Genomic DNA, 18,993 nt, shown 5'->3' with positions numbered 1-18,993 from the left:
ATACACACACTTAAAGTTAAATTTGATCAACTTCCGTCTAGACCTCATCTCCATCATTTTAGAACCCTACCGTCTCAATGCTGTATAAGGTCTTTTGCAACCTTGCCTATAATTAATCCCTCGACCGGTATCTGTACATCTTTTACTGAAAACCAAACTTCCGTCAAACTGTAAAACTCCCATTGCCGCCCCAAATCAGCCGTCAAATTTCCAAATTATAAAACACATATCCGTAGTATTTCTCTCTCATCTTCATAGACAAATCAAAACACTTCAAATTACCTTCCTTTTTCGTCTCAAATCTCAATTTAATAGTTAATTAACAATTTAATAATAACCCAATACACCAAACGGATAAAGATTGAATTTTTCCTGATTCGTGTTTATATTTATGGCGGCCAGTGCAAACCCATCTGGGAATAACAACGGCTCAACTTCTAATGGAAATGGTACGACCACCGGTGGTAATAATAATAACGGTGGTGGGTCCGCCGTGCCGGATAATTCGGCGGTGGGTCCTACTCAATCTGCTTTAAGGCATAATCCTGGGTTGTCACTTGAATGGGCTTCTGATGAACAATCTTTATTGGAAGAACTGCTTACAAAGTATGCAACTTATATATTTTTCTTTGTGTGTGTTGGGTTTAAGATTTTGTGAGCTAATTATTGGATATTTAATCTGTGGGTTTGATTATTATTTGAGGTATTTATTGGATTTTTGGTTTGAACTGGATCTCGAAAAGGTGTGGCTTTGAGATATATTTGTTGAGTAAAGCTATATTGAACTTTGATATGGGATTTTTAGGGTTTAGGATTTGCATAATTTGTATGTAGAATTTTGCTGTATTCTTGTTATGTTTGATGATACTGATGAATCATGGTGGAAGTTGTGAAATATTTAAGTCATATTTTTGTTTCATACCCATGTAAAATTTTGATTTCTTAGTTAATAATTCATCATTTTGAGATTTAAGTTGAAGGATGTATGGATTAAGTAGTTATTTTGTTACATTATGCTAAAATTGAAGAGATTCTCTGCCAAATGTAAATGTTGAATCTTATATAAAAAAAGATGAGAATGAGATAGTTACATAAAACAGCTGATCTAAGTATAAATTATTAGCTTATCATTAACTTTGTTGTATCCCAATCAATATAAAATAGTTCATATATATCTTGCTGAACTTTATATATTACCATTACTTTTATTGATTACTACGTATTACACAGATTATAATCATATCTCATTTTACTTATGCAGATATGCCACAGATAGCAATGTCTTGCGGTATGCAAAGATAGCAAAGAAGTTACAAAACAAAACAGTTCGGGATGTTGCTTTACGTTGCAGATGGATGTCGGTATGCTCTATATTCCTCTTCTTTCGAGTTTATTTCTTAGTTATAGAGCTCAACTTATCTACGCATATATCAATTGTGAATTTGACTATACATGTTTTTCTCTTCTATTTATTAAACAAACTTATTGACATTATAACACTATGACAACTTTATGTATTTGAAATAATACTCACTTCAATTATACAATATCAAGATAAAGGGTAAGAGTCCATGTTGGTTATAAAACTGAAATCACTTTTTAAATATTGCTCGGCCTTCTAGAATGATGTGATTTGTGTGAGTGTGGGAATATAAACTATACGAGGGGCAAATTTCAGGTTTTTATAGTGCTTTGTTGATTATCATTATTAGTTGTTGCTCATCTTCTTTGTTTTTTCCAGAAAAAGGAAAATGGTAAACGAAGGAAAGATGATAACTCATCGAGGAAAAACAAAGATAAAAAGGTATGTTTTTTTCAGGATACTGATATCATTTCTATTCGTTGTATGTATCTTCTATCTTCTATATGAATTATATATTAAACAGTAAAACCTAAAATGAAGTTTGATGTTTAATGTATATTGTTTCCTTTTTTTGTGTATGTACTTGTAGGAAAAAGTAACGGAGCATTTGGCGAAGTCATCTTCTCATACTACAAATCGTGCCAACGGCCCTCCGTACGCTCAATCGGCGGTCTCTATGGACAGTGATGATGGTATCTCTTACCAAGGTTGGTACATAGATATTATTTGATACTGATATTAATATTAATTAATTTTAATTATTATTATTAATTCAGATTATATTTCATTCGAGGTCATTCTGATTAAGAAACTAAGGATTGCATATCTAGTAACCAAAATTAAGTTGTTATCTCCTGGAAATTTAACAGTTAGACTACTAATTTCCATGTATGTATTTGAGGAATTAGGTGAAATGTCTTTATGCAGCTATATGAACATGAACATCTACTTATGAGTTTTAATAGTCAACTGAACAGGTTGATTGACTTGAATTTTTTTTTCTTTTAAATTTGTAACCTACGGTTATTGTACGGGTTAAACTGAACTTCATACATGTCTCTTAACAAACTAATGACCAAAGAAAAATGACACGCTACTCTGTACATCTTTTGTTCATTGGTAATGGTAATGCATCATCTTCTAGTTTTGGTCTAGTTTGACCGTGTAATACTGAGTTTTGACAGAGTTTGACCGTGTTTGACTAAGTTTGACCGTGTAATCGGGTTACCTTTTTTTTTGCTGAGTACTCCCAAGTTCATTAATATTTGTAAAAACACCCGTTATATGTCAGGTGGAAATTTTGACTCACTGGCTTATGAATGGGCCGGGTCCATTTGTTCTTTTCTATCTCAATGTGTCAAATGAGTTTGACAATAATATTTGTAAAAACAGAACGTGTCAAATTGGGCAAACTGGTCAAAAGTCACTGATATTGTTTGTGTGGTTTTGTTATGTATACAATCTCCTATTCATATATTTCAAACTCTTAGATTAACATTGTGATTCTATTTGCTGTTGTATTCAATGCAATGATTATCAAATAGAAGTCTAAAAGATAGACCAAAAAGTGTCAAAAAAATTTTTTAATTTTTTTCCCCCTGAAGTTGTTTGTATAATGTGTGCAGCCATTGGTGGTACGGCTGGGAAGCTTCTTGAGCAGAATGCTCAGGCTTTGGATCAAATTTCGTCAAATTTTGCTGCTTTTAAGGTATACATGAAATTTTGGTTGAAAATTATTATGGTTAGAAAGACTTTTTCCTACTGAAACTCAGTACAAATTCATCTCATTTCAATATTTACAGCATTTTTTTGTGATGCCTACACCGTCTTATCATACCATTTATGCACCTAGTACAACTTTAAAATCAAGACTTTTGTGTACGTATCAAAAGACATGGTGTAAATAACAGCTCCCCAGTCAATTTGTCTAGGAAATTTAACATTTTGATTATGTGGGAATGTGGGGCCATGCATACGATGGAAGTAGTATTTGTGGGTCCCATTTCCGAGAAATCAGGATGGTCTCTTTTTTTTTTTTTATATGTAAAATGAAGTTGATTTGGTGTGAGAGTAGAGGTGGCAGTTTTAACCAATTCAGTTTGGGTTAATATCTTATCTTTAACGGTCAAATGTGACAATCTCAAAGGTTTAGATTTAAAAGAAAATGGGTCAAACATGTTGAACGTGGCCAATAGCTTACATTATCAGATGCATACAGTCTCCTAAACTGTTTCATTTAAAGTATTACTCCGTATGTAATTACATTAGCAGTAATTCTTGTAACCGTAAGTAAGTAACTAATTAATTCTAAAAAAGTAAATAAATGGACTACGTATATTACTTATTTACCCATTTTTTGACCTCGAAATTTTTTCAGTTTAGTTAAAAGTCTACTCGGGGTTAAGTATGATATTGTACTTTTATTGTTGGCAGGTGCATGAGAACATTAATCTCTTCTGCCAAGCGCGGAATAATATTCTCTCGATCATGAATGAGTATGTTATTCGCGCTCTATTTTCCCTTTACAATAACTGGAATGTAAAAATAATGTTCACATCTCATCTTTAATGACTAGCATTTTTTTTACTTATGGTTGTGTATTTTAGTAACGTTTTATTATAAAAATAAAAAGATATTTACATTTGATATGACTATATGTTGCTAAATGCAGTTTAAATGACATGCCGGAAATTATGAAGCAGATGCCGCCGCTTCCCGTAAAGCTTAACGAGGAACTCACAAACTCAATGCTTCCCCATTCATCTCTGCAGAAAAAATCTTGAAAATCTTTTTCAACGAAACTGACACGTTAGTGTATCTGAATGTGACTGTTCTCACATCAAAAGTAAACTTGGAGATGTTATTTCCAGTAATTCGTCGAAATGTCATCTATAGTTGTTATGTGGTATTTTCGAGTTATTAGATGTATGTAAATATGTTTGTAGTTGTGACAAAAGGAGGATTCTTGTAAATTTATGTAGAATTGAATCAAAGTTGATTCAAAGTTCGTTCTGTCTATTGAAGGCAATACAATAAAAGGGAATTTCCTTAAGTTAGAGTTGCCCATTTTGCGGATTGTGGCAACTTTTTGTGCTCTAAAACTTAGCACGGATTTTGTCCATTACAAATAACTATCTATCTTTTATGACTAGAAATGACAATGGTCATCCGATACGATGAATATTCAGTTGATGCATCCGCTTAATAATCGATATAGATTCATGAATATATATACACATATTTGTGACTTCACTCGTATGTGAGACTCACTTTGTCTAAATACATCTATCTATTCTATCTATCTATTACATATTATAAATCATAAAGCTTAAATCCAATGTGTCAATCCCTCCTTAATTCTCTCTTAAATTTGTTGACATGTTAAATTCCTAATTAATCATAATTATTAAATTATTAATATTATTGAATTATTAATATTAATAATTAGTTTGCCCTGTAATTTTACGGATTAGAAACTGCCAGCTTCCAGAAACACTAAATTAGGGTTAATAAAATCGCATCTAAAATCCATCACACAATACTCAACCATTCTGTACATACATCTGATTACATTGAAGTGTTCATTATCAAACAATGTTCATCATCATGCATCCGATTTGATGTGGATGGACTCAAACCACCGTCGTCACCGACGACTATAGACAAACCACCGCCGTCACTGTCGTCGCTTCTATAGCCGTCCTTAGGGCGGTCGATGCCTCAGGTTGGATTCAAACGGGTTTGTACTTATTTGTATGTATCTATCTATCAATTTATAATTTAATTATGAACCTTATGATTATGTATTAACATTTGTTATTAGTGTTAGGGTTTGATCGAATCAGAGCATTACTCGACTGTTCGTTTTGCGAAATTAACTATTCGCTGGACCTTAATTAGGGTTTACAACTGCTACGTATGTGTATTTAACTCATAATAGTTACAAATGAATATGATAATTGTATGTTATTTTGCAATTTATGTTGACGATTAGTTTTGTATATAGTCACTTTACTGTAAATTTATACAATTAGTTTTGTATATAGTTACTTTACTGTAAATTTATACAGTTAGTTTTATGTTACAAGTGGTCAGTGGATATGATAATTGTATGTTATTTTGCAATTTATGTTGACGATTAGTTTTGTATATAGTTTGTCCCTGTAATTTTACGGATTAGAAACTGCCAGCTTCCAGAAACACTAAATTAGGGTTAATAAAATCGCATCTAAAATCCATCACACAATACTTAACCATTCTGTACATACATCCGATTACATTGAAGTGTTCATTATCAAACAATGTTCATCATCATACATCTGGTTTGATGTGGATGGACTCAAACCACCGTCGTCACCGACGACTATAGACAAACCACCGCCGTCACTGTCGTCGCTTCTATAGCCGTCCTTAGGGCGATCGATGCCTCAGGTTGGATTCAAATGGATTTGTACTTATTTGTATGTATCTATCTATCAATTTATAATTTAATTATGAACCTTATGATTATGTATTAACATTTGTTATTAGTGTTAGGGTTTGATCGAATCAGAGCATTACTCGACTGTTCGTTTTGCGAAATTAACTATTCGCTGGACCTTAATTAGGGTTTACAACTGCTACGTATGTGTATTTAACTCATAATAGTTACAAATGGATATGATAATTGTATGTTATTTTGCAATTTATGTTGACGATTAGTTTTGTATATAGTTACTTTACTGTAAATTTATACAATTAGTTTTATATTTTTGTAAGTCAAATTTTTTTTATCACTAACTCTAATTAACGTAGCATATGTTGGATGTGTGTGTGTGTTTACTGTTGTGAACTGATATTAGTTGTGTAAAGCATTAGCTTCTTTTTTTGGTGTATAGTATTCATATTCAATTAGTACATCCGTGAGAAACAAGTAATCTACATTTGTATTGAATTTGTGTTATCATGATGGTTCATCTGTGATTGCTTTCCAATAACAATTACACTGATTCACTTGATGAGCTCAGAAAGGAAATGAGACCAGTGGAAGCACTGAATGGTGTATACTGCAATGCAGGTGGGTGACACAAGCTGGTGGTTGAATTTTAACTTTCGAACATAGGTGGCCACTTCAAATCATATAAAATGGGTCAATTAGGTAAGTACATCACATATTATAAAAAGCCTATGATTTGCACTACCACAACTCAATGGGTTTATGACTTTGGTCCACTGTTGTCTAAAATCCCAAAGTTCGATGCGTGTGATTTTTTATTTTGAAAAGCCTGGTGTTTATATTTAGTGCAGTACCTCTACAAATTGCTTATAAAAAATTTGATCTTTGTAGTTGATTTGATCCAGGTTACACTGCTTAAATTGGTGTAGTTTTTTGAATATGGTATGCTAAAACATTTTTGTCAATGTTTGTTGGTTATGTGTTTCAATATGGTCTTTAACCATTTTGGCATATATATGGAACTTGACCCAAAAGATTATCAGGACCTTCAATTTCTCTTTTCTTTATTTTCCGCTTTTTCTGTTTTTGAGGTAAAAGGGACACTAAATTACAAAAATCGTATCATATAGGTGATGGAATGGCTAAAATTTTGTGTTAGTTGGGCTATGCGATCGACCCAAAGATGGCATCTTTTAACATTGTTTTGACATAATTGTCAAATGCTTCTGCAAATTCTCGAGTGGAATTTATTTAAAAAATTCTTTCGTGGCACGTGTATTGGTGGCCAAATGAGGAGGGTTGATGGGTTATATGATCACTTTGGATCACAAATGGCCAAATTCGACGGTGGTTCACCAGTGGTCAAAACAATAGCGTCGTCGTCAGTCAAATGCTGTGGATCTCGAACATATATCAAACACAGTTGAAGGTTTGATCTTTAATAAAACGATTTATGTTTCGTTTTTTTTCCATTTCAATTTCATATCCAGATGAACATGCCACATCTGCTTTGCAATTTCAATTTTTCATATGCTATGACCTTGTATTTGTTTATCTTTGATTCGGTGTGATTGATATATAAAAAAGGAATTGAATTAAACTTCTTAAACATGTCACATCTGCTATGAGATCGAGTTTGTGAAATTTTATAAGAAGAATTATTCAGGTGGTGTTTGTGATTGAACGGAAAAGGGTGTAAAAATTTCACATTTGATTTTTTGTTGAAAACAGGGTGGTAGGGTAAAAGATCATAACATATCAGATTTAGAGGGTAAAAGGGTAAATATGTCTTTTACTGGAACCCAACAAAAATGCAAGGCTTGTGGGAAGACAGATTACCCTGTGGAGCTTTTGTCTGTTGATGGTATTGGGTATCAAATAACTTGCTTCAAATATAGCCATTGCAAAGGTACCCTGAAGGTATGATGATGATTTTGTCTTTTATAATGTTTATTTCATTTGATTTGATCTATTAAAAAAAGAGGTTAAAGATTGTTTTTACATTTGAACATACCGATATTTATTACACCGATAAAAGGAGGTTAAGGCTTGTGAGGATGTCGATCTTGGATTTGTGCGCGTATAATTTTGAAAGTCTGTACATTAAGGTTAGAGGTGTCAAGATAGGCGGAATGGGTAATGGGTTGAATTGGTTCAACAAAAAATGCAAGTTCAAATGGTTTTGGTGAACAGTCCAAACGGGGGCAATTACTCTGAAGTTGGAACCACATATCCGATGTATACTTCTGAAGTGTAATTTTTAGTGCAAGTTCAAATGTGTCTGCTTGATTGTAAAAATTTATGTAGATATGGGAGTTATGCTTTAAAAGGATCTTATATGATCACACATAAATAACTATGTTCTAGAAGAAAGAATATATGTGGGCTTGTTTCTAAACATGGGTTCCTCAAGAAAGATGGCTTCTTACTGTTAATTTGTGGTTTACCTCTTTTGCATTCTATTTTTCTCCACACTACATTTAACCTAGATGTGTATGAATGGAGCTTTAATAAACAGTAGCAATTGTCATTTTCTAATTGAATATATATATATATATATATATATATATATATATAGGGGCAGGATCAATGGGGAAGTAACCAATAGTGGGAAGCAAAAAAAAAAATCGTTTTTTGAAAAAACTTTGTTCACGAACATTATAGATTGGATGAAAATAAGAACATTTAGAAAAGGCACTTCGTGATGAATGTTATTATTTTGGCGGAAAAACTATCGACAAAAATAACATTCAAGATAATATTGTTCGTGAAGAATGTTAACGTTTTTTTTTTCCATGTTTTGTGAAGTAAAATTTAGCCCGATTTAGAGTTTAGGGTTTAGGGTTTGGTGTTTTGGGTTTATTCCATAAACCCTAAACCCTAAACTCTAAACCGTTCGTGTTAAAAACTCAATCTAAATCCTAAATCTAAACCCTAAATTTAAACCCTAAACCCTAAATTTCTAAACCCTAATATCTAAACCCTATAAACCCTAATATCTAAACCCTAATGTCTAAAACCTCAACATACGCTCGAAAAATACGATAATTGTTATATATTACTTCTTCGAGCGTTTTCCCGCCAAAATAATAACATTCATCACGAAGTGTCTTTTCTAAATGTTCTTATTTTCATCCAATCTATAATGTTCTTGAACAAAGTTTTTTCAAAAAACGAAAAAAAAAAAAATTTGCTTCCCCCCGCTTCCCCTCGAATGGTTACTTCCCTCTTGATCCTACCACTATATATATATATATATATATATATATATATATATATATATATATATATATATATATATATATATATATATATATATATATACTATTATATGCTCATAAAATCAATTATGTATAAGTTGTTTTATAGGTAGTGTTTGGTAGTTGATGATGTAGGTCTAAGTTCATAATTAATTGATATTTTAGTTTGTAAGTTATGACTATGCTACCCATGTATGTGTTTCAGGGCAACCTGAGTGTCATTTTCGTTTTGTTATTATCTAATGTTTACAAATGTTGTGGAATGGTAGATGTAGGCGTTCATCCTGTTTACTTAGCAGCTCGAGTTTGGTTTTTTTAATCACAAATCTCCCAAATTGGACATGTTAATTTTATGTGATGGTATGTTATGTGATTTATTTTTATTTAATCCTCTTAGTGTTTGTGTCTCCCCTAGCCTCTTGCTAGGGAGTGTTTATATATAACTTTGATGTTAAAAAAGTGTTTGTTATTGTTGTTGTGTGGATACCGTGTTATATATATTGTTCAGGTTCGTCTTCAGGTTTTGTAAACTTCTAATATATTACTTTTGTTACTGGAAATGAACCAGAGCTAAGTAAAGTAACTTTGTAAGCAAGTTGCTATTATAAAATTTTCGTTGAAATGTTGTGTCATAAACTGAGATATATTACAGAGTATCATCCATATCCTTATTTGGTTATGAGGAGAATATTTGAAGCAAATTATTTCTTGCATTGTGAAGGTATTAATGTGTTAATACATGCTTTTCGTTTTCATACCACCATTAACAAGTCTTGATTTTTTTTATGAATACGCTTATATGTTATCATTTTTTAGTTTTATAATCAAAACTATCCACATATTCACAAAACAAAAGCTGTGGTCTGATATTATCAATATGTATTAGTCAAAGTAAAGAATGGTTTAAAGAGATTGTTAACAAAGGAGATCTATCATTAATATTTGGCTCATATTTTGTTTATTTTGTTTAAGTATGTTGATAATTATTATTATATCAAGTTACATGTCAAATGTGTCAACATTAAGCTTCAATAACAATCATATTTTCTATGTAGGTAGAAATGCATTCATCAAAATAGATGCTCATATTGTGGTGTAACTCAACTCAGTTCGGTTAAATGAGCAAAAGTACGCAGCTTATACTTCGTTCTACATCGTCATGCTTTGAAACTTTCAATTATTAAAGTGTTATGGTTGTCCATTTAGACACTTTAATCCGTTTTGTATTTTTTATTTTAGAAGTCTAACATGTTGTAGACAAATGACTTTATCAAAATAGGGCAACTTCAGTAACAACATTTAAATTACTTCTTAATCTTTGTATCAATTACTTTGTTCTTTTAAAAGCTTAAAGTCAACTTGAACTTTTGTATATATGTCGTATGATCATAACATGGTAATTTCATTAATAATATGTTTTTATCATTGTAATAAGTGTATAGTACAAGTAATCGATTTCAATATAAACGCATTCGAATACTATATTTTTGAGCTGCCGTACAACGCACGGGCTCTTAAATCTAGTATACATATATATCTGTTAGGAGTACTAGTATTTATCCCCACGTCATTCGTTCATTTGGTACAAATATTAAAAACACCATAAGTTGAGGGGCTTAACTTGTACCAAAATCAAAAAGTGCTATTTCAGGATTCTATAGTTAATATTAAATCTCTAATTTTATTTATCTTCTACTTTTTAGTAAATTATTTTTTTTCTTTTCATAATAACAACTAAATAATTATTCTGTATTATTTTTATAACGAACGTGATTATCTTCTGCATCATATCTTATTCTTTTCTTTTCTTCAATCATAACAACTAAATAATTTGGGTAAGTCAGAGTGTGGCTAATATTGTGTAATATATTTGTGTGAGAATAGCAAATCTCTTATAACATACTTATATAAAATTTCTTAAACACAACAAAATATCATTCATTAGTCAACTTTTTAAACACAAAATATCGGATCACTTTTTAAAATAATTAAATATCCTATCATAAATATTATTAAAAATATAAACACTCAATTTTATAACAAAATTTATAATTATTATATTATTATTATTCAACTATGAGTTTTTTACGAAATTAATTACGTTACATATGTATACAAAATATACGTCTTAATAAAATGTTGTAATTTAGACTATTATGACACGAAAAATAGCAATTGTGATGAAAATTTAAAGAAGGTCGTGGGAGAATAAATATAATTCATTTATTCTGATCAAGTTAAGTATATAAATATATTTGTAAAAACAATGACAAGTTTCTTGATCAGAATACGTGGTTCCACGGGTCATTAAACTAAATGACTTTAACATTTACGTTCACTTAATACCTAAAACATATCATTAAACTATTTCATTAAAACAAACCCGTGGTTTTACGGGTCAATTTCACTAGTTTAAATATATACAGCAACAAGTAAGCTGATTATTATTATAAACCATAACATCAGAAGTCGAACAATTTCTAATTCAGCAATTCAGCTTCCATTGACCATCAGTACTGGTAACGCGCAGAACCTTAATGTATTAAAATAGTTACTGAATCATTTCTAAATTACGTTTATTAGATAGTTTATCATATCGAGGTTCATGTTTTGGTTACAATTATTGTGTGAACTTACAGATCGATCGGTTTTGTGACTTTTTTTGTAAAATGGTAGTGTTTCTATTATCACATACCCGTCTGGTTTAGATAGGCTTAATTCATTACTATATCTATATAATTGTTCGTGAATATGCTAGCTATATATTGTTATTGATGGTTAATAGTTTTTTTATTTAAATCGCGTACTTTGGAGATTCAAATATGATAAAGTAATTTGACTTTATTCGTATATATCACTGCCCTTAATTTTATTTCTATGATTAACTTATTGGAGATATATATAGATATATTCATATTTACAGTCAACTGCTGTAACTCAAGCTGCAGAAAAGTATGGCTTGAAATAGGCTAAAATGAAGTTTGTTACTTAATTTGATGGAAATCTCAGCTTAATTGTAGCGTGTCATGAAAGATGTGACACTTGATGCATGCTGTTTACTGTGCTTATAGTGTTAATTTGGGTCTATGCTTGTATTTGTTTTAGGCAGGTTGTTGAATGTGCCTTTGTTTGTAACTTGGTTTATTTCCTAATGTACGAGTTTTTTGTTTGCCAGTATATTATAGACGAAAAAGGTTGCATGTTGCATAAACAAATTCAATCCACGTTATATTTTTTTTTAATGTATTACTCCGTATTGCTTATGTTTCAACAGGTATGTATACGTAGAGAACTAATGGAGGATTTTTGTGCTCAAAATCAGAACCCGTGTATTACAAACCTTCCTGATCTTCCGTTGGAATTGATTTTCAGAAAGTTAAAAGAACAAGAGGATCGAGAATCTTTTGGCCTAACCTGTCACAGTTTTTTTAAAGTTCAAAACTTAAGCCAAAAAAACTTACATATTAGAAATTACCTCTTTGACTTGGATCCATGTATGCTAGATAAATTGCTTAATCGTTTTTGCAATTTACAGGATCTGTCCTTGGCCAATTGCAGGAAAATCCACAATTCAGATTTAATTAAATTACAAAAAATTGGGTCTACATTGCAGTGTCTTTCTCTTGCTTTTTGTCGTCGAGTAACGAATATAGGAATTATTTCAGTTGCTTCCTATTGTCCATTGCTTTCTGTTATCTGTCTTCACAGATGTTCTATCACTGATAGTGGGGTCGAAGTTCTAGCAAAATCCTGTAAATCTTTAATAGAGCTCGATCTTGCTTCATGTAGAAACATAACTGATTGCGGGATTCAATATATATCTCAGTACTGTCGTCAAATTAGGGCACTCTGTATACATGGCTGCATTAAAATTGTTGGTATAGGCTTCAAAGGGTGTTCTTCTACCCTGGCTATTTTAGATGCCAGTTTTTGTGCGTTAGATTTTACTGGTGTTAATGAAATCTTAAGTGGAGGTGGTCTTGAATATCTAAATTTTTCCTCACTTGATTATAAGCATACTATGGGACAAGGGCTGGCAACTATCGGTTTAGGATATGGTGCAAATCTTAAAATCCTTGATCTACAAATGTTCAGATTCGTTGAGGATAATGATGTCATAAGCATATCAAAAGGGTGTCCATTGTTGAGAGAGTGGGACCTATCGTTTTGTGATAAAGTTGGTTTGCCTGGCTGGGAGTCGATTGGGTTGTACTGTAAGAATTTGGAGATAATACGTGTGTGGGGATGTAGGAATTTGTGTGATAGTGGATTACTATCTTTAAGTAATGGCTGCAAACGCCTGTCTGTCATATACATGGGTGCTTGTCGGGAGATCACTTCAGATGGGATCCGTGCCTTCAGATTACAAAGACCGGATGTGAAGATCGAAATGAAAGTCTATCTGGGGGCCAGTTTTCCCTGTTTTAGTTTTACTTAGCCATTTGCATAATGTTTCTTTGTTTAATTCTCGAAGATTCACAATTAGCTGAAAGTACAGAAATATTAGCACAATTTGTATGATGCCAACTTTGGTTAAAAACCAATGATTATTAATGTAATGATTTATAAACCACCTGTTATAAACCACCTTATTATCTTGTGCTTTGTTTCTATTTTTTAAGATTTCACAGTTCTCTCGTGAGATTAATTTAATTTCACAGTTCTCGAAAAGTGGTAAAGATTTGATGATGACCATGTTCAGGGGCGAGTTTATGTATTAGCCCGTGGGGTCACGGGACACCGCTAGTTAAATTTTTTTTAGGTAGAAACTACTTTTTAAATTGTATAGGACACTACTAAATTTAAGTAGGGGACCTCATATATTTATCGAATTTATGGTTTTTCCTTATAAGTGCTCCAGCATATGATCACAAACGTTATATTTTCTCAGTATTAACTTAATATAATTAGTAAAATGATTAATGATCTCTGAACATGAATGCAGATTCTGGTAAAACTGTAAAAGTGATCGATCACAGTAGCAGATATAAAACTACCGTTCATGCAAATGGTTCTTCAGGGAACAATGGCTTTTCAAGAAGCTGTTATTCACAACTTTCACAATCACCAAAGAAGCAGTGCTTCAACGGTACCCGTCCCTTTGAAGCTGGGGCCCCATGTTTGGAAGCTTTACACAAATGGGCGCAGGTTCGAGTCCCGGGGGGAGCAATTCCCTCGGAGTATGCCTTCGGGTTAGGCTCGTGCTTGCCACTCATGGGGTATTCGGTGGAGGTGATTTACAGGCATCCGGCTATTACGGGGTTGGCTTGGTGGGTTGCCAAAGGCAACACAGGGTTAAGGTGTCCCTGCCAATCTACACTTTTTTTTTTTTTTTACACAACTTTCACAATCTCAGAATTTGTCTTTGGCAACCGAAAATGGGCCCGCTTCTAATGGTGTTAGTACACGAGGTTCTTGTATAGGTCTTACGGAATTGCATAATCTTAGGAACACTTGCTTCATGAACAGTGCAATACAGTGCCTCGTTCATACACCGGAATTTGTGAGCTTTTTCAATGGAGATTATTATCAACAAATAAATTGGCAAAATCCTTTGGGCACTAAGGTAAGTTTTAATCCAACCCAAAAATATATCTACTGTTTGTTATACTTGTATGCTGCTCGACACTACAAACAATGGCTTTTCATAAGTACATTTTACCTTCTTTTAGATGACATTTGGAAAATCAAATCGGTCTCCTTATAAAAAGGATTAATTGGGATTTTACAACAGTGAAAATGAGTTTGGATTGGATGAATGTGGAAAATATGATGTCATCATTATTTTCTTTGTTCAGGGTTATAGGATAAGATTAAGATGTGCTGAATTAGGTTTGAATTAATTAATGATGAAATGCATAATTTTGCTTCACTTCTATTTATGATAATATATATGTATTTTCTCGATTGTCAACTTTTCTATTTACATTAAACTTTTAGATCAGTTATCATGTTTACTCTACTTAAGGTTATTTTTTACTAATATTTTTGGGGAAAAAAAAAAATTACTTTTGCAACCGGTGTGCAAACATATATTTGGTTGTTTGGTGGATGAGAGGGTAGTCACGTGAGTGACATGTGAGGTCAAGAAATATTTTGTTACGGAGTAATACGGACTAACATGTATAAGATCCATCCCTTGGATGTTAACAAAATCGAACGTTTCAACGAGGTATTCGATTCCGTATTTGAGCATTAACGATTCCGAATTCGAGTCGAGTTCAAACAAAGGATTTTGTTGATTAACGATTCAGAATTCGAGTCGAGTTCAAACAAAGGATTTTGTTCGATTAGTTTCATGAGCCGAGTATAAAAAATTTAATATTCAGCTCGCTTGGAAAAGTTGTTTAGTAGTTGAGCGAGGTAATCGAACGCACTTGGCTCGAATAGTTCATAAGCTCATTAATATTCGAACTGAGCCGAGCAACACAAACTATGCAAAAAAAATATATAATCACACCTTACAAGATTCGACCCAAGGAACTTTTGCTCATTCGCAATGGTTTAAGTAAGCACTAAGCTAGAAAATATTTTTATTACTTTGTATTCTGTTTTGTTAAGGGTATAAAGGTCAGACTAACGATTAGCATTGAGTTAATGAGATCAATAATTAAATCTAATGGTTCGATGTTTGGCATGCTTCGTTTGATGAAAAAAAAAAAAAAAAAAAAAACACTTTATCTGCTCTTAACTTAGGCACATTGTCTCCTGACATGCTTATGTATATCAGTATATGCATTTGTAGCGGACATGGATCAAACACCCCTCTTCCTTTTGCACGACTTCACCTTACCATTATTATCTGCTTTAACATATTTATAATGTGCAGCTTGATTCTTTCCCTTGGGATCTTTGGCATTTTTATTTCTTGCTATCTCCTCTTCTTCAGCTGAATCAGATGGGAAAATGTCTGGATACCTGAAAGTAGATGTTGCCAAACAAAAAAAAAAAAAAAAAAAAAAAAAAAAAAAAAAAAAAAACAAACTAGTAACCAAAACACACTGCACATATACATATATAACCATGCGAAATGTAAATAATGATTAAAACCTGGATATGATATCAGAAGCAAGTGTATCAGGCGTAAGTTCAAAGTGTTTAATGTGGTTGTTGTAATTATTATTGGCAGCAGCAACTAATGCATCAAGCGCAAGCTTTGTATTAACGTAGCAATTCGGTATAAGGAAGTGCAAAACATCAACAGCTACACCCGTTTTATTGAACGACTTTCCATAATGCTCCCCAGTCATCATACCGAAACCTAAATAACTGGCAGGGCAAAAGCAAACATAACATATATTAATATTAAAATATAAAAAGTAGGGAGAAATATACTAGGGTGAAACATTTTAGTATGTATACATACATACATACCCTCCAATAAAGAGAAGCAACCTTCTCTCACTTGATTTTTCACATTCAAAGCTAAAACACCACCGACTAAGGCTGATCCCTCCCTTAAAGTCCAAACCACCAGACAAGGTAGGTTCATCTAGTACACCTGAGAAACAAGTTGAAATTGATTAAATAATAATGATCCTAACCTACAATTGGTGATTGGTTATTGGTGATTGGTGATATAACATAAAAACGAGAGTAGGAAGTTAACCCTTAAGGTAACTCATGATTTTATCAAGTTTTCTAGTAGGTTCAAGCCACTTATAAGCATCTTCACCACCCATTCCAAATATGCCTATCATATTCTTCGGATTAGACTGCAACACAAAACAATGACAACATTTTGGTGATGTGTCAACAGCACAATGAGTAGTTAACCTAAATGAAAAAGAATAAATAATTGAAACATACAAAGATACGAACCGAAAGAGCAACTTTATTATAATTTATCAACTTATAAAAATATAATGTCTAACCCATTGGATCTGATCCTTATAATATTAATAACGAGGTTTGGATCGGTCCGCGCGTTGCGGCGGATCTTTCGACTTGCATATGCATATTTAACGTAGCGTTTTGTATTTACAAAAGAAAAAAATGGCCCATGTGTTGAGCCCCGTTTTTAGATGTCGATGCGTTTAACGTTTTTTAAAAAGTGTCCGTTTCGAACGTATGTAGTTTCGTTTTGTGCGTAAAATTATTTCGTGTTTAATGGTTGTGGCGGTGAAAAATAACTCGCGGCAAATATGAAGATAAGGCCCGTTGAAGTTTTTGGTGGTTTTTTTATACAAAAAATTGAATTTACGTTTATATCCCTCGATAAGTTACAAATTGAACTTTAAAAGAAGGGGTCAAATTAAAAATTATGTTATTATACTAAAAGAGGCCAAAACTACACATTTTGACACCTCTTTTAGTATGTAAAGGATTAATTAGGGTTCTCTTTATTCATTTGGTTTTAACACAAGTCAGATATACCAATATATGATTCAGATTGGAAAATTACACATATATAATTTAAAAATAAATCAAAAATAATATAACCTCATTCATTTAATCATCAGCTGCGCAATACACATTCTTAAGTGAAAGGATATAGAGAGAACTTGACATAGGAGAGAACCCATAGCACCATGTTATTTCACTTACATGCCAAGCTTTTCTTAGCACCATGTTATTTTCTTATTTCACTCATATTAGTAAGGGGATTTTCGTCATATCACATCAATTCATTCTTAAACATAAATTAGGGTTTAGATTTAGGGTTTATATTGAGTTTTTTAATACGAACGGTTTAGAGTTTAGGGTTTAAGGTTTTGGGTTTAGGGACTAAACCCAAAACACTAAACCCTAAATCCTAAATCCTAAACTCTAAATCGGGCTAAATTTTGAAAAAATCGGAAAAAAAAATTTACAAAATTTTTTTAAAAAAAAAGTAAATAAATAAATTTACGAAATTAAAAAAAAAATTACGAATTTTTTTTTAAAAAAATTGAATTTTTCCCCGCCAGCATACCACGTCAGCAGACTGACTGCCACGTCAGCACAGACTCAGCCACGTGTCAGTCTATGCTGACGTGGCAATCAGTCTGTGCTGACGTGACAGTCAGTCTGCTAACGTGGCATGCTGGCGTAGAATTAAAAAAATTTCGAAATTTTTTTTCTAGAAAAAAAAAAAATTCAAGGAAATTTTTTTTTTTTTTTTTTTGAAATTTTTTTTTTTAAAGAATAGGTGCATATAGTAGGTGCATGTACATTAATATGTGAGTTCTCTATGTTCTCTTTCTATAGTTATCCATGAATCCTCACCCCATTCTTAATATATTGATACTAAATCAAGTATATATATATATATATATATATATATATATATATATATATATATAATATTAATATATATATATATATATATATATATATATATATATATATATATATATATATATATATATATATATATATATATATATATATAATAATAATAATAATAAAAAGGACCTTCAGTTTAGCTTTGCAATAGGATCGAATACAAGTAATTTGAAGCTCAAGTCCATAAGGACCTATAAGATTCATAAATGAAGAATTGTCGAAACCGATCATATCATATACAATATTAAAGCAAACAAGTTTAATTACATAAATCTATAGATACAGATACAAAGCATAAAAAGAAAAGAAATAAAGAATAAAAGGATACCTCAGCCACCATGGTTTTGAATTGGGAATGAAATTGAAGAAAACTTCCAGATTATAAACCCTAGACGAGTAATTGTGCGAATGGTATTAAAAAAAAATGGCTTCCTAGTTCCTATGTATATATCCCACGAGCAGTTCTGAATTACCCTCTTATTTAAACAATCTAATCACAAAACAGCCCCTAAACTTATTAGATTTGCAAAATCACAACTCATTTTATTTTATGGTTATGGTTATATTTAGGGGTGTTCTCGGTCCGGTTTGATCCGGTTTTGACTAAATCTCAAATTAAACTGGCATTCACGATTTCAACATATATCAAACCATACATATATCAAACC

General features: G+C 31.9%; 3 protein-coding genes across 3 annotated transcripts; 2 read left to right on the top strand and 1 right to left on the bottom strand.

Moving 5' to 3' along the window:
- The first annotated feature begins 205 nt into the window (after positions 1-205).
- LOC139899122 (uncharacterized) lies at positions 206-4,398 on the top strand. Its single transcript, XM_071881939.1, has 7 exons — positions 206-606; positions 1,262-1,361; positions 1,742-1,804; positions 1,953-2,070; positions 2,989-3,071; positions 3,797-3,858; positions 4,035-4,398. The coding sequence occupies exons 1-7, from the start codon at positions 392-394 to the stop codon at positions 4,144-4,146; spliced, it is 753 nt and encodes a 250-aa protein (XP_071738040.1). The 5' UTR covers positions 206-391; the 3' UTR covers positions 4,147-4,398.
- A 7,130-nt stretch (positions 4,399-11,528) lies between these two features.
- LOC139899121 (F-box/LRR-repeat protein 12-like) lies at positions 11,529-13,626 on the top strand. Its single transcript, XM_071881938.1, has 2 exons — positions 11,529-11,577; positions 12,333-13,626. The coding sequence occupies exon 2, from the start codon at positions 12,354-12,356 to the stop codon at positions 13,494-13,496; it is 1,143 nt and encodes a 380-aa protein (XP_071738039.1). The 5' UTR covers positions 11,529-11,577; positions 12,333-12,353; the 3' UTR covers positions 13,497-13,626.
- Positions 13,627-15,793: 2,167 nt separating this feature from the next.
- Positions 15,794-18,728, bottom strand: LOC139899120 (26S proteasome non-ATPase regulatory subunit 4 homolog). Its single transcript, XM_071881937.1, has 5 exons — positions 18,654-18,728; positions 16,668-16,773; positions 16,433-16,559; positions 16,109-16,327; positions 15,794-15,976 (listed from the first exon to the last, which is right to left on the bottom strand). The coding sequence occupies exons 1-5, from the start codon at positions 18,663-18,665 to the stop codon at positions 15,814-15,816; spliced, it is 627 nt and encodes a 208-aa protein (XP_071738038.1). The 5' UTR covers positions 18,666-18,728; the 3' UTR covers positions 15,794-15,813.
- Between the last annotated feature and the right edge of the window lie 265 nt (positions 18,729-18,993).

Source organism: Rutidosis leptorrhynchoides, chromosome 3, assembly GCF_046630445.1.
Source record: "Rutidosis leptorrhynchoides isolate AG116_Rl617_1_P2 chromosome 3, CSIRO_AGI_Rlap_v1, whole genome shotgun sequence".
Lineage (NCBI taxonomy): Eukaryota > Viridiplantae > Streptophyta > Magnoliopsida > Asterales > Asteraceae > Rutidosis > Rutidosis leptorrhynchoides.
The sequence above is the reverse complement of the archived record's forward strand: the minus strand, read 5'-3'. Positions and strand labels throughout refer to the sequence as shown.